General features: G+C 38.7%; 1 protein-coding gene across 1 annotated transcript; it reads right to left on the bottom strand.

The window, feature by feature from the left end:
- Positions 1-10,194: 10,194 nt before the first annotated feature.
- On the bottom strand, positions 10,195-20,651 carry LOC137287688 (loricrin-like). The gene is made up of 7 exons (XM_067820077.1): positions 20,643-20,651; positions 19,258-19,387; positions 16,684-16,868; positions 16,244-16,321; positions 14,535-15,017; positions 13,476-14,244; positions 10,195-10,301 (listed from the first exon to the last, which is right to left on the bottom strand). The coding sequence occupies exons 1-7, from the start codon at positions 20,649-20,651 to the stop codon at positions 10,195-10,197; spliced, it is 1,761 nt and encodes a 586-aa protein (XP_067676178.1).
- Positions 20,652-21,085: the final 434 nt, after the last annotated feature.

The raw sequence follows: 21,085 nt of genomic DNA, 5'->3' as shown, positions 1-21,085 counted from the left end.
ACATAACATCAATCTGTAATTGAATGGGTGGGACAATGCAAGGCCAATTCCTCTCATTGGTGATCTGTCTCTGGCTTCAGCGAAGTTTTTCGATGATGCATGGTTTGATTTTACTATGTAAACGATCCATTATTTTGATTGGTCGTCAGTTTTGGAAAGGTATGCCATGCTAAGTAATAAAGAAAAGGCACTGTGTAATTGTGTTCAGCATTTTATGGGGATAACTAATAAAAAGGTAAACATCGTTTATTGGAATCAGATATATACTAGTACTGGACAAAAATAGTTAGGGATAAATTGTAAATTATGAATACTGATGTATTTATTCATTGACATACTGATGAAATATCAGTCATAAAAGTACCAATACCCCTAAGTTATTTGGTTCAGGATACTTTCTATATCAGCCTCTACCCTGTGTTAACATAAGAGGGAATGTACCCCCTGTGAAAATGTGTGAAAACAACATATCGTTTCTTTTTTATAAAGAGTATTACTTTATGTTTTAAGTCTGTTCTTGGGACCGTTTCAACATATTACAAATTTAGATGTGCAGAAAATTAACAGGAACAGGTTTAAACGCTGCGTGGTCTTCATGTTCTTCTAGTTCAGTCTGTGTTATAGTTTTCAAAGTAGACTAAAATATGAACATTACGATATATTACACAAAAGACACTGTCACAGCAGACGATAAAAGTTCTGCTGATGCTAAGGTCGCGAATCCCAAACTTAATGAATCTTTCATCTCGGTTTTTGATGCATATCTTTGATGTCAAGATTATGTCCATCCTATTATATATACTATGGAGCTGTAATCAATTTTCGATCGGGCCAGTGATCTAAACAAATAAAGGAGGGCGGTTTGGTCCCCTCCACGCTTTGAACTGGAAACGGTTTTAAGTGCCCCCAGACATTTAGATGTTTGGTATGTGGCAAAAAGATTAAATGCGAGTCAAAGATGAGACCAAGGAACTTGTGAATTGATGTGTGTGCCATGTAATGATAACTCGGGATCTTTATTAGGTTTGTATTGGAATGTCAATTAATCTTAGTAATCATAGTAAATTAATTTCAACTGATCTTAGTATAAGACAGGTTGTTGTTTCAGAAATGCTGGGCCTTTACAGGAATATGAAAAGTGGTTTCATAATGGTAAGCCTATTGAAACTGTTTCCTTCATAAGCTTGCATTTACACCACAAAATGTGTGGAGTAAAGCTCAAAGCTGTGTGGTATCTCAAGCTAAGAAGGCAATATTTTGTACAAAAAGATTTTTAAAATAGACGGGAAGAGTAAATTGTAAAGACCTGTTTCAGATTTTTCCCTGTATGGTTTCACCTAATTTGTGTTATTGGTCTGAGATTTGGGGTACCAGTGATTGAAACACATCATTGATTCTATTCAGGTAAAATTTTGTAGTTCTTGAAAGCTGGTAAATTCACCTTGAATCACTTGGTTTTTTGTGACTGTGACAGACCTCCTCCACAAATTACTTATTTGATAAAAGTAAATAAATACTCACCTATTTTATATGTCTTGTAATAGACTGCCAAAACATTGTTACATAATGCTCAAATCCTTAGATGATGATGCCCAATACTAGGGCAACTTGTGTCTGAAGTATTTTATTTAAGTATGGTTTTGGCCATGTATGCGTCCGTCAGGATGTTGTCGATGCTGTTCAAGCACATACTGCCATATAATCTTAAGAAATGTTGGTTCACGTCAATTCAAAATTCTAAATGTTTTTATTACTACCAATTCAAAACATATTTTCATTTGGAAAGATAATTAAATTCTGACACTGTCTGATCTGCACTGTCAAATTTTAGATGTTATAATATTAATTTAGCAGTTGAAACTGGAAGATACGATTAAGTTAATTACAAGGAGAGATTGTGTATGATGGGCCTATGACCTTCTACTGAATACACATCTACTGAATACACATGTCTGTTTGTCTTTCACACAAATATGTATACAACTGGATTTGGATTTCGAAAATCTATACATGTTTCCCTGGCAGCATCTATGATTTTTGTTGAGTCAAATTTGTAGGTGTCTCTAAATAGTTTGCCATGCTTTTACAACTAGAAATCATCCACAAAAAGTGATCCACCGATTGAATTACTTAAAACCTATTGCATTATTAAATACTGGATTTTAATACTAAATAGCGTGACAGACAAACTACTGTCTTGCGGGACATCCTGAGCATAGCTGTAATGGTCAGACAGGATAGAACCCACGCCAACGTGAAATTGCCTGTCCGTTAAACAGTTGGATATAAACTGAGGCAAACACATCGATTATTTATTGATTATTCAATGGTCTCACAGACGCAGCCACTGAAATCGGTCGATAGTTCGAATGATAAGTATGATCATGCCCGGGTTTAGTGATGGGTACCATAATAGCTTCACACCATGAAGAAGGAACTTGCTCAGAGGTCCATATATCATCCAACCCATTATCTGAAGTGAAACTGATGGTGTTCCTATCCTGTCGTGTTTTATATGTTGTACAATTGGGGGACATAATTTGGCGAGGAAGAATACTTGGTCAAAGTCTATTTTCTACATCAGACGGGTAAAAGAAAGTACACGGGTGTAGTCGTTCCTGCAAATCCCAAGTTACGTGATAACAAGTAGAATTATTGAAGAACACCAATTGTGTAGAACGCAACCATCATGATGTTTCATTAGCCAAAATGAACCCAAAGACATGTGTACTTTTTTCAAAATTGTGACTATTGTTCCACGCACGAGCACTGTTACATACAGTGGTATGGCCTTGATATGAAACCGGTTTGTCGTGCAGAGTGAACAAGTGGACGAAACTCTCACAAGAAATCTCACATGAAGTCGGCGCAACGAGAACTGGCCACAGAAATGTCACAAATGGATTGGGTTGCACGACTGTTTAACCGTTTATATATGACAAGCCAGTCATGTTATCTTATCAGAAGTGGACCTGCCAGAGCCTCAACATCCCAAGAGTGTTGACAGTGACGTCATCAGAAGCTGCGTCATGGGTCACAGCGACAAGATGACTTCATGCTGCTGGCAGATGAGCCTACCGACCGCTGCGTGGAATGGAGTTGACCTTCCTGCATCGTAGGAACCGTCTGCAGTAGTCATCACTACATCGCTGTTAATCGTTACGATACAATTTTGCTACTGAAACGCGTGTATTGCGGTGTGTTTCAACATTTCCATTTCATCAAAACGTTTTATGAGTGAGTGAGTTAATATTTAACGTCACATCGGCAATATCTCAGCCATATCGTGAAGAGAACATTTAACATTTTAATGGAATATATGCACATTGTAAAAATCTCTCAACGAAGGACAGTAAAACAACTAGAACATCATAATTTGAATTAAAACTAGCATGGGAAGTTAAAACTAATATCACTGTTTAGACAACGCAATTTAAAAACAGGCTATAGATCGCCAACAGCAGAAGGTACATCACCATATTAGGGACCATGGGGACTTACAGTACATTTGCTACCTACATGGGCCCCAGTTGGATTTACACCATCGCTTCAGCTGCCGGCGATTGTAGGAAAAGTTAGCCAAAATTAAAACAAGAGGAAAACTACGTTTAAAAATCCTGGTAAGATTACATGGACTTGAAAGTTTGGGGACTTACGTACCCTCTCAGGAGGACAATAATGTTACAATACTTCAACCCCCTTTGAGGGTACAGCCACTAACAATTCTGGTCACTAATCTAAACTACCAGTCATTAAAATACATCTATCTATAGAACATATTACTAAAAATTCAACAATGAAATCAAGTTCCTTTGCAAAACCAATAATTAAATGTGCACTAACTGTAATGAAATGATCCTTACCTGTTTTTACAGTAAAATACTTATCCTTTGTAATGCACAGTCAAGAAGAAAAGTTTTGCTATTCTTACAGTATTGAAACACATAACCTGTGTACTTTCTTTTACTAATTAGTTTGCGATTTGTCTCCGGCTTTGAGGTGCTTGGTGCCAGATTGAGAGCGCTTACCTTTTATTTTCTCTAACATATTCCATACCATTCAACGCGGCGTTCGCGAAAGTATTTATGACAATGCATAATTTAGATAGTGTTGCCAGGATTGGTGTCTGCTTTGCTTGGAAGTACGCTATGAAATTAGTCCAAATATGGACCTTAGGATGGCGACGGAGTTATTGGGATCTACCCCGCACGTATCCGATTGAAAACAGCTGTTTTCGGACACGCCTATATCCTAGAGAGATCCATGTTTGTTGAATTCTTGCATTTAATTATTAAATTTTTCCACGCTAGTGTTAGTGACCGCAGGGTATCTTCATTTCTTTTATTTACGATTAAAATATTTAGGAGATTTGTCGGAGTCAGTCAATGTTCCTATTATAGTATTGAATGTTTTGAGAGTGCATCACCATTTGCACGTCCTTCACCATTTGCACGTCCTTACAACCATGGTTATTTGGAATATAGTCCCTTTTGAAAGATGACTGGTGTATGGCAGGTAATTTGCATATGCACGGTTTTCATTTTAAAACAAACGACTAGAAACAAACACTAACAAATGTGTGATGCAAGATGAGTGTCAAAATTAATGTTCTGGGTGATTTCTCTACCTTCTGGAAAACCGTCAATATCAAAAATGGGATCCCATGCACGCGTATGGGGCTGTGCACGTGCATATCATGCCTTGTATTTTGGGGTGGTAATAGAGGGAAATCGTGGTGCATTCATAAGATGTCTGTCCTTGAAACGTTTGTAAACGGTTACACTTCCTATCCAAACTTCATTATCCCCCACTTTCTAAAGTGTATATACCTAACACAAATGTTTTGGAAAGTCCTCCTGAATCCACTTATTCTATTGTGAGAATTGTTGGAATTATTTCCCTGAGCTAGACGTCCTGTATCAGCCATGCTCTTCTTTTGATGATCTGCTCACACAACAGAATCAATAATCCCTTAGTGAGTGTCACCCATTCTTAGTGATATCTGGTAACTAGCTGCATCTAGTCTCCCGAATCTAACAGTCATCTTGTTGCAACATGGTTGGAAATACGTCCTCAACAGTTACTGCCTGTCAAATGGTAAATGGAATGGTAGAGTAGGTCAGAAAGTAGATTCAAATATATCATACAAGTGCCGCATGTAAAATCCGTTTTCCCGGGAATGGTGAAACTGTTACACTGATGATACAGGCAAAGATTTGCTTCTCCTTTTGGAAGAAGGGGTCTTCTTGCACAGAGATATCAGAGTTGTCCTAAAGTCACTTCCGATCAAGCAGTAGAAAATGAAGTTGGTAGCACTTTCAATAGTTATCATGAAAAGGGTTAAAGCAGGGAGATCTGATTCCATTACATCTGCAGTCTCAAAACATATACCATAAAGAAGGAAGGGGCCGTGAGTGTCTACAAACAGTGTAGCGATTGTGAGTACAAGGTAAGTCAGCTAAAATTCACTCCAGCCGTTACGGCTAGGAGATATGTACAGTTGTTGTCCTGCATCCTCAGGGTCATGTTGCAGATGAAAATGACAAATTTGTTTTAAGAAAACAGAGACAGCCGAAATCCCAAACTATGAGGACATTTCGAATAAGAATGGCAGCTTCCGTAAGACGAGAGTCACTTGAAAAGAAAACAGCCGTTGCAATGAATAACGTATTTGTATTCCCATGCAAGTTGCAAATATGACAGACAGTGTCAAGGCCAGACATCTCACAAAGGCAATAACAACAGTCAGGAAAGCTCCAAAAGTTTGAATCACATACATCGATGGTGCTACACAAAATCACACTGACAATTGAAATGTGGGATTGTTGCTGAAGTATGTGTCAGATCAGTTTTATGAAATTGATTGATTTTCATTGCAGAAAGTAGTTTCTCATTTGAACTGAAACAGTTGTTTTCAGAAAAGCGATAGATTTAGTAAATGAATCATATATCAGGTAGGTTCCTAAAATTACATATCATTTAGATGCGACTGCTGTCTAGGGCCTTAGGTCAGTGTTAGTGCGAGGGGCTACTGGGTTGTGCATCCCATGCATTGTATTTTAGGGTGGTGATAAAGAAAAATAGTGGTACTTTCATAAGATGCCTGTCTTTGAAAAGTATATTAAATCTTATACTTCCTTTCAGGGTTCCCTAATTTATAAGAGTATATGTTGATGATCTAGCACAGACAAACAAATGATGCCACTCATGCTCTTTACAATGTCATGGGTCCGTTTGGGCACACTGCAATATGAAATTATAATGTCAATTGAAATATTCACGAAAATATTTACATACGGCAAATATGTAGCTGGACAAATTGACGTTATCAATTATAACAATCTCACGAGTATTGAGTGGCATTAACAAGCGCATACAGTGTACGAATAAAACGGTTAGTACCCATAATCGATAACTGGCATCACTTGAGACATGACAATTCATTTCATCAGTTTCCATACAGCGCATACTTGTGTAGCCCAGTGTGTTGCTCTGATATCTTGGACAATCTAAGTAATGTGTAAACAAGACGCCATCTACCGACGGGTTTTTGAAACAGTTCTCCAACTTTATTGGTAAAAAGGACTACCGGTAAATCGCCTATTACGACAAGCATATGTTACTGAAGATGAATTCTAACCCGAATGTTCATGGGTCGCACACTAAAAACTGCAGAGGAACGGCATGTCATCTTTCAATGGAGCAGTGTCAACATATTTCGTTTATACAACATTTTTCACTTTAGATATGCTCTTTACTACTACTACTACTACTACAACTACTACTGCTACTACTACTACTCCTGCTACTACTACTACAACTGCTACTACTACCCAAAGTAATATTTTGGTATTTGCATTCCTCACACACTTATGTAGTGGTCTGTGCACATCTTGTCAAAACTGTTGCGCTTATGGCCTACAGTTCCTGAACGAAATGCCTGTCTGTCTGCCTAATGCAGATTGAAAGTTGTCCTTAAAACGAACCCAACAAATATCGTTATAAAATAGTAAATTCAACACAGAGCTAACGGAATCCTGCACAAAAATACATTTAGTTTGGGTCTCTAATACGTTTGGGAAAATCTTTACATAATGTATTTAGGATGAAGGCATCAAACTCGCTGAAGGTGAAGGAACAACTTTTACGGATAATCAACTTCTTTATTTTTCACAATGGCGACGTTTCGGTATGGATTCTAATACCGTTTTCAAGCATGGTTTGAATCCATACCGAAACGTCGCCATTGTGAAAATAAAAAAGTTGATCATCCATAAAACGTGTTCCTTCACCTTTAGCTCAACTTCTAAAATGCCTCTAAAACAGATCAAACTGGCTGATTTGAAAGCATGATATTGAATCCAAAACTGTATCATCATCATCATCATCACCACCATCACCATCGTCGTCGCCGTTAAGCAGCTAGCATTAAGCACTGCGCAGAAAAAATGGTCATCACAACATTTTCAGTGTTTAGCCTAATCCCAAAACTTAAATGGTCCACCAACTGAATTCTATTCCTGCTCACATTTCACAGTGGCAAAATAATATACAAAATATTTTAAACTTTACGTGGACTTACTTACCGGAGTGTAACACGCTGGTGTAATAAACTACACTGATCTTGACGTCTTGCATCAATCATGCTCCTCAGGTGCACACACGTCACTAGAAAATATGATCCATATTGAGGGTGTCTCCGAATTTCCGTGATAGCTGATCGCCAACTTGTAGCCAATTGCTACTTTTAGCAATCTGTCTGTCAGGTGGGTCATCTGGAGCCACCAGGTAGTCAGTAGATTGTAAAGTATTACTAAAACTTGTGTATCAATTGGTAATCAACTTGTTGGAATAGTCAAACTGCTACACTGATGACACGGGCATAGATCTATTTCTCCTTGTGGAATAAGGTGTCTTCTTGCACAGAGATGCCAAGGTTGTTCTAAATTCTCTGCCGATCAAACAGTAGAAAATGAAGTTGGTAGCACTGTTAATGACGGGCATCAAACCAACGAACACACTAAGGTTAAAAGCAGTTTCACCTTGAGTGTAAGATACCAGAAAAGATAGATAATATAGATACGAAGCATCTGATACCTCATGCCCCCAAAGATATAGATCATAAACGAGTAAGGAACCGTGTGTGACAATATACATTACACTGATTGCAAGAACGAGGCACGTCAGCTGAAATGTACTTCGGCTCTGTCGCCCATTAGGTGAACTACTTTTTTTGTCCTGCCCTTGTAATGATTCCATTCTACATCTTGAAACGACTAGGATGACGTTGCAGATGATAATGGCGAGTACAGGAATAATTTGGAGAAAGATTGGTACGACGTATGTAGATATAACTGAAAGCCACACAAATGGGGACGTTCTATGCACAATAAGTATACATTCTACTACATACGGCACGTTGAAAAGTATTGCAAATGCGGCAATTACAAAGAGTAACCTATTTTGAACCGAATCCCGCATAAACACTGAAAATCTGAACGGCATCGCCACAGCCAGACATCTTACAAAGGCAATCATAACAGTCAGGTATGCTTCAAACGTTAGAAATATTCCACTTAATGTCACCATATACATGTACACATCATAGACACCGGAACGGGATCCTTCCAACAAAAGGGCATCTGTCGTCATCATAGCACATACCATCGACAAGTATACAATATCCACCACATTGAGGTACTTCAGCAGTCGTAATGATCTTGAATTCAATTTGGAAAGAACATACACGCTAATCGAGTTTCCAGTAATGCCTAGTAAACACAGTCCGATCACAACACCTCCCCATATTTTTGGGTATATAGAAACCATGATGCTGTCTGTGCTGAACTATTTTCACTATGCGTTATATGCACGACTGTTGTGCCATTAATACTTGCCGACAGTACACCGAACCCTTGATGGTGCGTATGACAGCGATCAACTGAATGTTGTGCCTTTCCCTTGGGAAATGTATGTATAATGTGTTTAGGATACGCCAGTAAACAAGCAGATGGTTTGCCACAACGGAGAGCACATTTTATCCACCACCTGTCAGACGAATTTTCAATATGTATGTTCTTTTTGCGCTATGACATACATGTGAAGCATTTACCCTGTCAGCTTATATAAATCACCATCGTATACGGATAAAGTGAAAAAAAGGAAAACTATATTCCTACATCCACGAGGAATGTAACACTAAACGTGATGGCCATGTCAATACTAACCCATTTAGGTCGAGTAGAATTGTCACAAACGACAGGAACTACAAATGGCTTTTACTGAAACAGTAATATGGCATATGAGCAAATTCCTCAACAGCATCTATTTATAATTGATGGGTAGGCTAGTTTGGTCAGGAGTAGCAATTCTCCGTTTCTTGCAAATTTGTTTCTGTATGCATATGATTGGTAGTTGTCTGCCATGAAATTTAACTTATGATTAATTTTGTTTCATGACGTGATCTTACTATCTGTTGTTTTGATTTTTCGATATGTACAGAGCTATAGTTTCATTTTGTTTTTGTAACTCAGTCGAATGTTTTAGTCTTTTGAGGGATAACAGGTATCTCTACCTGATTTTGACGCCAAGAGGGATAGTTAGGGATACATTTATCACTTGGTTCCCCTTGTAAACATCTTTGCTCATTTGGTTTACATCTGTTTGTCAGGTAATGGGTAACTGAGATCGAATCTCCTCGATCTTATGGTCTAAACTCATGTTATTGTTTTATTATAGTACATGTGTAAGATTGTGTGTCACATTTATTAGAATAAAAGATGCATGTAAAACATTCCTAAACTGAAAGTTATATGGACGTAATACTGGGTTCTTGGCATTGCTCTCAAGAAAATGTCATAAATATCCTCGAAGTGTAAGTTTGTTATTTACATTAAGAACCAATAATAAAATATTATAGCTAATCTTTTTTCATCAGTATCAATGTATTGGATATCCCTTTTAAGTAACATAAGAGGGCACGGTTGTGTCACCTGGTAAGTCATGCAGCAATAGATATACTTACTACTATAAGCAAACAGATTTCATGTAATAGTTATTAGCTCCGTTTCAATCATTAGAGATTAGGATAGGAACACTCCCAAAGTGTTCTTTACATCTTTTGTGAATTATAGTATCTCATAGCCCACGTCCTCCTGGTGCGATTCTTCACTCTCTGTATCGGATATCATATCTTCATCGTATCTCATTGCCCCCATCCGCCTGTCGCGGTTCTCCACTCTCCGTGTCGGATGTCTTATTTCGGTTAAAAAATTGAGGTGACAAAAGGTGTAAGAAATCCCCTGTGAACCAGCAAAACAGAACAAAAACAAGTCCAAAGCATTCAAATATTGTATTATTAAGCAAGGAGAGCAAATGATACAAGGTCACAAGTCAATTTAACAACACTGATTTCAAATGCAATACAAATGAGAAAAAATCGAAGGCAATGGGTCACAAAATACACAGCAAACTCACTTAAGTTTTGATTTACACAGAGAGTGAGAAACAGTTATGCAGAATGTGACACAGCATGCGTTCACGAAACGGTTATTTAGATCAAGCGGTGACGGAGATTGAAGATGTCGACAACTAACATTTATATATACATTCAGTCATGTCCTGAAAGTTCGAGCACATACGACTATCGCCACTAACGTGGAATGCTCTAGAACAATAGTAGTCTGGTGTTTATCTTTTCAAAGGGAGGTAACTCTAAAATAGAATCCTTAGATGTGTGCCACTTAAGTAGTTCTCTGCAGGGGTGAGTGAGTGAGTGAGTTTAGTTTTACGCCGCACTCAGCAATATTACAGCTATATGGCGACGTTATGTAAATAATCGAGTCTGGACCAGACAATCCAGTGATCAACAACATGAGCATCGATCTGCGCAATTGGGAACCGATGACACGCGTCAACCAAGTCAGCGAGCCTGACCACCCGATCCCGCGACTCGCCTCTTACGACAAGCATAGTCGCCATTTTTGGCAAGCATGGGGTTGCTGAAGGCCTATTCTACCCCGGGACCTTCACGGGTTCTCTGCAGGAAATGTGACCCATAATAGCTAACACTCAAACCTTAAATAATGTGACAAGCGCAATAATAATTCATAACAACTCAAATCACGGAAAATACGCAAGGTGAACTCACTGAGGACTTTTTAGGACACCAGTTTCTTCGTACTTTTGGGAATATCTTGAAACATAAGTCCATAGTCATCAAAATACGATATTGTTGGGTGGTTTTCTTCAGTCCCATCTGAAGGTCTAACTCGGACCGATTTGCACTAGCTGGGGACAAGGTCATCAATACGGGTTTTTTATGGTGTTAGGTCTGCCACCAAATATCCGTATGGTTTCTGGGCAGCCTTTTGGAACTGTTCCGTGAAACATTTTCTGAATAATTGTCCTTGTTGTCCATCGGTGTTGTTTTCCCAACAAAAGCATTTTGTACAGTTTCTCTATTCGAAGAGAAAGACACTGTTATTGCCCAGTAAAATAAGTGATGTTCTCATAAAATGACTCCCCATTGCCCACCCTGTAGCCTCTGTACACCATCTTGTCTAAAATTGTAACTGTTAGGCCTTTGGCCTACAGCTACCAAGCGTAATATTTCCTATCTGCCTAATGCAAATTGCCTAAGTTACCCTCAAGCTCTTGTGATGAGTACACAATATCGAGATAAAGTAGCAAAACAAAATAGAGCGTGCAAGACGTAACGGAATCAGGAGCAAAATATCGGTTAATATTTTGGGTCCCCACAAGAAAGTTTGAAAACGAAACATAACCTGTGGGAAAATGATTATATAATGTGTTGAGGATGAAGGCAGCACATGTTTGCCAAGACAAAGACGAAGCTTACACTCTGCCATTTAGGAAGCTGTCAACTGTAATAGAAGTTATATTTGGGATTACGCTTTGAGACAAATCAGAGACTGTAACCGACACCCTCTCGGCCAGGCACCTACTCGCCAGCACACAAAGTCAGTCGACGATGAGGTGCTAACTATTAGGTGCCTGAATCTGAGGGTGTTGGGTATTGTGATCAAAATCTAAGGTAATAAAAGAAAAACCGAAATCATATCTGTCAAAACGAATGCTCTCTAACACTGGCGAACCATTCTTTTCAAAGTTCAAACTCTATGATTTAAGTACTCCCAAAAGCACACTACAAACTAAGCCTAAAACATACGATACATGATGTAAAAATCCCAATCAACTGAAATACCTAACATACGGACAGTAACAAATAATGGAAAACTGCACAAATTAAAAAAAATAAGTAAACACTCAAATTCAATACGTATTCATTTAGTGCAACGACACAAAAATACCCACAGACATGCTACTAGTGTGCATGCACTACAGCCAACACAGCTTCAAAACTCACTGGGAACACCCACTGGACACGAAAACCACACTAGGTCCAATGAAGAACACTCAAGCCTTCAAAGCCCTAGACATGTATCTAATTAAAGCCAGCCTTGTAGGCCACTTATAAACACAAGCAAACTAAACTCCAGAACCCATACTAACTTACTTAAAACTAACAATTAGTCCTTGCCATTTCAAAATTCAAGATTCTAAGTTCCCACCAAAACTGAATAGGAAACGCTAACGACCACTTCCGAATTGCCTTCTCAATGAACACATACTTTTCTTCCCATACCACTTCACCATCATTACCACCATCATTACCACCACCATTACCATTATCATCGTCATTACCACCATCATTATCATTATCATCCTCATTACCACCATCATTATCATTATCATCCTCATTACCACATCATTACCACCACCACTACCACCATAATTACCATCATCATCCTCATTACCACCATCATTATCACCACCATTACCATCAGCATCCTCATTACCACCACCATTACCGCCACCATTACCACAACCATTAACACCACCATTACCATCATTATTATCATTACCACCACCATTACCAACATCACTACCACCATCATTATCATTATCATCCTCATTACCACCACCACTACCACCACCATTACTTAAGTCCCCACCAAAACTGAATAGGAAACGCTAACGACCACTTCCGAATTGCCTTCTCAATGAGCACATACTTTTCTTCCCATACCACTTCACCATCATTACCACCATCATTACCACCACCATTACCATTATCATCGTCATTACCACCATCATTACCACCATCATTATCATTATCATCCTCATTACCACATCATTACCACCACCACTACCACCATAATTACCATCATCATCCTCATTACCACCATCATTATCACCACCATTACCATCAGCATCCTCATTACCACCACCATTACCGCCACCATTACCACAATCATTAACACCACCATTACCATCATTATTATCATTACCACCACCACTACCAACATCACTACCACCATCATTATCATTATCATCCTCATTACCACCACCATTACCACCACCATTACCACCATCACTACCACCACCATTACCATCATCATCCTCATTACCACCACCATTACCATCATCACTACAACCATCATTATCATTATCATCCTCATTACCACCGCCATTACCTCCACCATTACCACCACCATTACCATCATCACTACCACCATCATTATCATTATCATCCTCATTACCACCACCATTATCTCCACCATTACCACCATCCCTACCACCATCATTATCACCACCATCTTCATTACCACCACAATTACCATCATCATCCTGATTACCACCATCATTACCACCTTCATTATCATCTTCATTACCACCTCCATTACCATCATCATCCTCATTACCACCATCATTACCACCATCATTATCATCTTCATTACCACCATCATTATCATCCCCATTATCACCACCATTAACACCATCATTACCACCACCATAACCATCATTAATATCATTGCCACCACCATTACCACCATCACTACCACCACCATTACCATCATCCTCATTACCACCACCATTACCACCATCACTACCACCATCATTATCACCACCATCTTCATTACCACCACAATTACCATCATCATCCTGATTACCACCATCATTACCACCATCATTATCATCTTCATTACCACCACCATTACTATCATCATCCTCATTACCACCACCATTACCATCATCACTACCACCATCATTATCATTATCATCTTCATTACCACCATCATTACCTCCACCATTACCACCGTCCCTACCACCATCATTATCACCACCATCATCATTACCACCACAATTACCATCATCATCCTCATTACCACCATCATTACCACCATCATTATCATCTTCATTACCACCACCATTACCATCATCATCCTCATTACCACCATCATTACTATCATCATTATCATCTTCATTACCACCATCCTTATCATCCCCATTATCACCACCATTAACGCCATCATTACCATTATCATCCTCATTACCACCATCATTACCACCAACATTACAACCATCATCACCATCGTCATTATCATCTTCATTACCACCATCATTATCATCCCCATTAGCACCACCATCTTCATTACCACCACCATTACCATCAGCATCCTCATTACCACCACCATACCGCCACCATTACCACCATCATTACCACCACCATAACCATCATTATTATCATTGCCACCACCATTACCACCACCACTACCACCACCATTACCATCATCATCCTCATTATCACTACCATTACCATCATCACTACCGCCATCATTATCATTATCATCCTCATTACCACCGCCATTACCACCATCACTACCACCATCATTATCACCACCATCTTCATTACCACCACAATTACCATCATCATCCTGATTACCACCATCATTACCACCATCATTATCATCTTCATTACCACCACCATTACTATCATCATCCTCATTATCACCACCATTACCATCATCACTACCACCATCATTATCATTATCATCCTCATTACCACCATCATTACCTCCACCATTACCACCATCCCTACCACCATCATTATCACCACCATCATCATTACCACCACAATTACCATCATCATCCTCATTACCACCATCATTACCACCATCATTATCATCTTCATTACCACCACCATTACCATCATCATCCTCATTACCACCATCATTACCATCATCATTATCATCTTCATTACCACCATCATTATCATCCCCATTATCACCACCATTAACACCATCATCCCCATTATCATCTTCATTACCACCATCATTACCACCACCATTATCATCTCAATTATCACCACTATTACCACTATCATTATCATCTTCATTACCACCATCATTACCGCCATGATTACCATTATCATCTTCATTATCATCTTTATTACCACCATCATTACCATTATCATTACCATTATCATCTTCGATCCTCTGATGAAAGTCGGATGCAAAAAATTAATAACCAATCTCATAACTGGCTAAAACCTGTTGGCATGGAAGAAAGCTGACCACTATATCTGTCTCCATCCATCCCTTGGTGCGTAATTTAAATACATTTTAAATTTTAATGCTAAAGGGTGGCATACCATCAAACAGAATGAACGAATATGTACACATATGCTATGATTACAAAGAGTGGAAGTTTCAATGTATATTGAATGTTTATGTTTTATGACTTACGTACCCTATCAGGAGGACAATAATTTTGCAATATTTTTACAGCAATTTAACCGAGGATACAGCCACTAAGAATCAAAGTTACTAAAATCTACACTACCAATCATTAAAATAGATCAATATTAGAACATATTTATTAGAATTCATCAATGAAATCAATTTTCTTTCAGAAAACAATAATTAAATGCCAACAAACTGTGTCAAAAAGATCCTTAACTGTTTTTACAGTAAAACATTAATCCCTTCTGATTGAGAATTCAACACGGTCATCGTGGGATACAAACGGTGGATTTTCACCTTTTAACAAACATTTGTGAGAATATGCACTATGGCCATAATAACATTGTCGTATGATGACCTCTTCAAATCTGGACTGACAACCCAAGGAGGTGTAACCAATTTAGGATTTTATTTCATATACTTTATTGATACCTACGTGTGTGTCCCACTTCTGCATCAGATCAGATGTAAGTTCTAATGCTTGTTATGTAATCAGAGTAAGGAGTAAGAAGTGGTGTCACAGATATGTTGAGCGCTGCCCAGACAGCTAGATCGGCCAGTGTGGCTGGGTAACCAACAGAGGACGACGTCGTATTGTCGTGACAGGTCCTTGAAGCATACTGGAGTATACATACGAGTACAACGTGAGAGATGTTGAGGGCTGGAGTTCCGATTTTACAATGCTTCGTCTCACACCACTCGATTGGTAGAGTCTGCAGTACATCAATGTACTGTACACTGGAAGAACTTCCTTATCTTCCATGTTCATCTGACCTGGTCCCAAGCGACTTTCATCAATTTCCAAAATTGAAGGAACATCTATGCCGGTAATGTACTGTACTCGTATGTATATCCTAGTATGGTTCAAAGACCTGTTGCTTTCGAATTGAAATGACGGTCAAAAGAAAGTTGTCAGTAGCTTTGGTAAACTCGAAATTGAAAACAAACACTCGCACCATCTTCATGTTGACAAATATTTATATTTCACCAATGTGTTATCACTCTCGCACAACCTCGAGGTGATGCATTTAAAAATCATTATTCACTGTTAAACATTGGGGGTACATAGAGTCACTTTCACAAAACCTGCTAAATCACCAGTGTCCAATATGTTGGCAATGTCTGTGACTGGGGCTCGACAGGCGTCATCAGTACCTCGTGTGACGTCCTCTGGCAAAAATGCACTTTTGGCAACATCTTCGCATCTTCGTCTGATGACGTTAGCTCGTTTGTGTTGCCACGTATCGTATAAGGCTTTCTCTATTCACACACAAATAGATATTAATTCTCAATCAAACAACCCCTTTCAGTGTTTGATGAAAGTTATGAAGGGCATTTGAATAACAATTGAAACATCCCACTGGATAACTGAGTAAATTCAGTTATCAATTACACACCAGGTAATTAGGAAAATCGACTTAGATCGACGGTAAAATACTTCCTCTGTAAAAGCCCATTAAGTTTTTTTTATTTTCTCAAATTGTACTGGATCGTCATAAACATAGTTACGATTATTTGAGGAAAATGATATTCAGATCGTACATATACTACGGGTATTCATAATATAAAAAGCACCGTGAACAGTAAATCCATTTCATTATATCACAGTTTAGTAAATATTCAATAGCATTCACGTTTAATGTATGGTATAAAACAGCAATGAAACATCACGATGATAATGTTGTAACTGCAGATATATTCTCACGTCAAATAGTGTAATTCTTCAGATAATTAAACGCTATTAGATTAGAAGATAGATGTTTAGAAGATATGAAAACGGGGATGTTCATAAAAAGATCATCATAAATATGAAGTGGACTCGCAAAGATATCAGATAAAAAAACGGATAAAAAATCAAATAGTATGATAATTTCCAATTTTAAAAAAATTTGCAGCAAACGCAGTCAAGATGTAAAAATATAAAGGATGCTCATAAAAACATCATCGTAAATACACAATAAATCCATTTAGATATCAGCTGGTCATAAATAACCATAAAACATATACATTCATTATTTAGTATATTCTTATATCATGGAAATGGTAGAAATTCATTAAGTCTAATCGTAAAGTTATCCAAATGCGCCCAGTATCAACCAGAACATCACATCGAGAATGTAATACACTCTTCTGATATCCAAAAGAGATATTTACCTCTAAAACCATAAGGCCTTCAATCCACACTGAACTGACACAATACAATATAATACAATACAATACAATACAACTAGATATTTGTATAGCGCCGATATCCAGTTAGTTCAAATGCTCACGGGTGCTTTGTTTTTCCCTCGATCATTGGATGTCCATCACAACGGGTCATAGTACTTTCAATCTCAACTCCCTGGGGACCATACAACTCGTGCAGGCTACCAGGTGCACCGAGTTAATGTGGCTTCCCCATCGTAAAGAGGTACCCATTCACAGCTTGTGGACTGAAACACATAGTCACAGTACTTTGTCCATGTTTACTGCACGTTGCTGTACCCGCAACTAGGTTTCATCGACACAGACTTCCTCGAAAAGCAAACCCACCCGAAGATGCACCCCACTCCAAGGTAAGTTGCAATCTTCAACTGACGTCGCAGTGATCACTTCTGTAACAACGAAAGACAATGCGATTAGACTTGGTTAGTTTGTGTCTGACAATACAGTAGTATCGACATTGTCTCACGTAAATATCGATGTGCAAATGAAACAACACAAATTCAACACATTAACAATCAAAGTCTAAAATACTACAAATCCACACCTACACAGCACCCATAAAACGTGACATTCATGTTCCTCCAAATTCTAAAGGCTTTTCAAGAACCCCACAACTTAATGCATTAACATTAAGTATGATTTTGGAGTGAGTGAGTGAGTGAGTGAGTGAGTTTAGTTTTACGTCGCACTTAGCAATATTCCAGCTATATGGCGACGGTCTGTAAATAATCGAGTCTGGACCAGACAATCCAGTGATCAACAACATGAGCATCGATCTGCGCAATTGGGAACCGATGACATGTGTCAACCAAGTCAGCTAGTCTGACCACCCGATCCCGTTAGTCGCCTCTTACGACAAGCATAGTCACCTTTTATGGCAAGCATGGGTTGCTGAAGGCCTATTCTACCCCGGGTAGACCTTCACGGGTCTATGATTTTGGAACCTGGTAACAAAATGACACAAAGTATGTCACTGCCAGAAATTGTTGGTCTGGACAATTTGATCATTGTCACAATAGTCATTATAGCTATTGTGGTTAAACAACGTCTTTCACAATATTTCCCGAACTATACTTTTAAACAGCATTTTCCTTTTGAATTTCAAATGCATGCAAAATAAAGCATACATATGGTCTCATCCCAGGAAAGAGAATATGTTCAAAACTGCCTCTGTTCACCAAACAGAAAATGGCAGCCTGGGTTATCAACCATCAGATTCTGATTATATCGTCCATTGAGCAAGTAATCAGAAGGATACTATGGGCGCTCAATAAATGATTTTTGACAGATTAAAGATAGTATGGAGCAAAGGGTTCGGGTAATTCTGGTACAGTCAGGTTGGTAAGGCACGTCATCAGCTCAGGGCCCTCGTCCCCTCTACATGCAGCCCAGACGGCGCATGGGACTTCTCCCAGCAAACGCTACCTATAATCGAACCCACCAACAACTTTCAGGAGAGCATATAGACTCTCCAGTACTGCAGTTTTCTGCATTACATAGGAGTCAGAAGGGTTGTGCTCCCGGCGAAGACACTTGGAGGGCTCCTCATCCACGCCAGATCTGCGCCAGATCTACGCCAATAGATCAGCAGCTACCAAACCAAGGGCACCGAGAACAATGGGGCGTCTGACGACAATGTGTACTTAAGATGCCATCGAGACATTTCTTTGGCAAGGTCTGCGTATTTATCATGCTTTTCCTGAATCCTGCCAATCACATTGCTGTCAGAATGGTCAGAAAATTCATTGATATAGATAAATTTATTAGCTTTATTATAAAGGCCAAGATAGGTTTGTTAGCAGGAATTCCTCTGAAGCTGTATATGACGCCCATGTTCAGGCTCATGCCATGGCTGGACGACGGAGTCACAGTCACAGGCATATAACATCGTCCGTTGCACCATCTACATTTGCTATAATGCACGTTGCTCGCTACTGTCACAATCAAAAGGACATATCAGTGTATAGTCAGAGATGGTATATTTACTGTAGGTCTTCTCAAGGACTGACAGTGACATATCACTAGTTTGATGTAAACGTCTTACTTCTACTAATATCAATCCATATTTTCGGGTTGGACCAATCACATGTATTCTATTACTCCTGCTCGAGGAAGAGAGTGTTTTCAGTCCTTCACGTTGACATTTACATAGTATTTGTTCATTGGACAACTTAAAAATGGAAATGGTTCTGATTCCTCACAACTAAGACATATAACATATCAGAAATATCAAACGTATAGACATGTCAAACTACACAAGACGTATACTGAGTCGTATAATATTTATTGGACAGGTGCTGCAATGAGATTCACAATAGAGGTTTCATGTACAACGCAAATGAGTCAAATCTAAAGTACTGGGTCACAAATATAATATCAGCTCACCGAAGGCTTGGTTTGAGAGAGAACAGTAATACTGAATGTAATGCGGTGAGCGGTCAGACAACAGTCATGTAAGTCAATCGTTTACAAATGCAGGCAGATTGATGTTGGCAGAATGATTCACTCCAGTTAACCGTGTGTTTGTGTCGTCAGCACAATAACCAGTCTTTATATACACAGTCACTGATTCTTGAATATTCGAGCACATTGCCACCAATTTAGAACGTTCTCGCAGTCTCCCGAAAGTAAACCCAACTAGTCAATGGAGGCAACTCTAGAGCACCACCTTATAGGCCTGCAGCTAAAATACTAATAGCACTGAATATTTATGATACGAAATGTGACCCAAAATAATTATCACTCAAAACTCTAAACATTGTGACATAAAAATACTTTTCACTTGATCAAAAATACAGTTTACAGAAAATACACTCTCGGATTTACTAGCACCATCGTAGCACTCGACTCGCAAATCTGGCTTAAATCGTTGACTTGGAAAATAACAAACACGAGACATGGCTAGTTTATGCTTTTTGGAATTGCCTGTTTTTATTTTATATATAAAACAAAAATCAACCTTGATAGCGTTCTCTTCATTTCGCCTATCATATGTAAAAAATTTGGCACAGACAAATAAATCATCCCCAGCACATAGTCCCGTCTGGGGACTTAACATCCTCATTGGACATCATGTTGAAATGTCAACCGAAACATTTATGAATACATAAACTTGTCGGAAAGTTCTAGATTGACAAATGACAACTCTTTGAATTACAACAATCTCACGAGTATTGACTGGCATTATCAAGCAACTACGTTTACATCGTTAAGCGGTCCGTAATTTAGTTGTTAAAGTGATCTAGGGTTCGATTCCCTACAATGGTAAA

This window comes from Haliotis asinina, chromosome 6, assembly GCF_037392515.1.
Source record: "Haliotis asinina isolate JCU_RB_2024 chromosome 6, JCU_Hal_asi_v2, whole genome shotgun sequence".
NCBI lineage: Eukaryota > Metazoa > Mollusca > Gastropoda > Lepetellida > Haliotidae > Haliotis > Haliotis asinina.
This window is presented reverse-complemented; position numbering and strand designations above follow the sequence as displayed.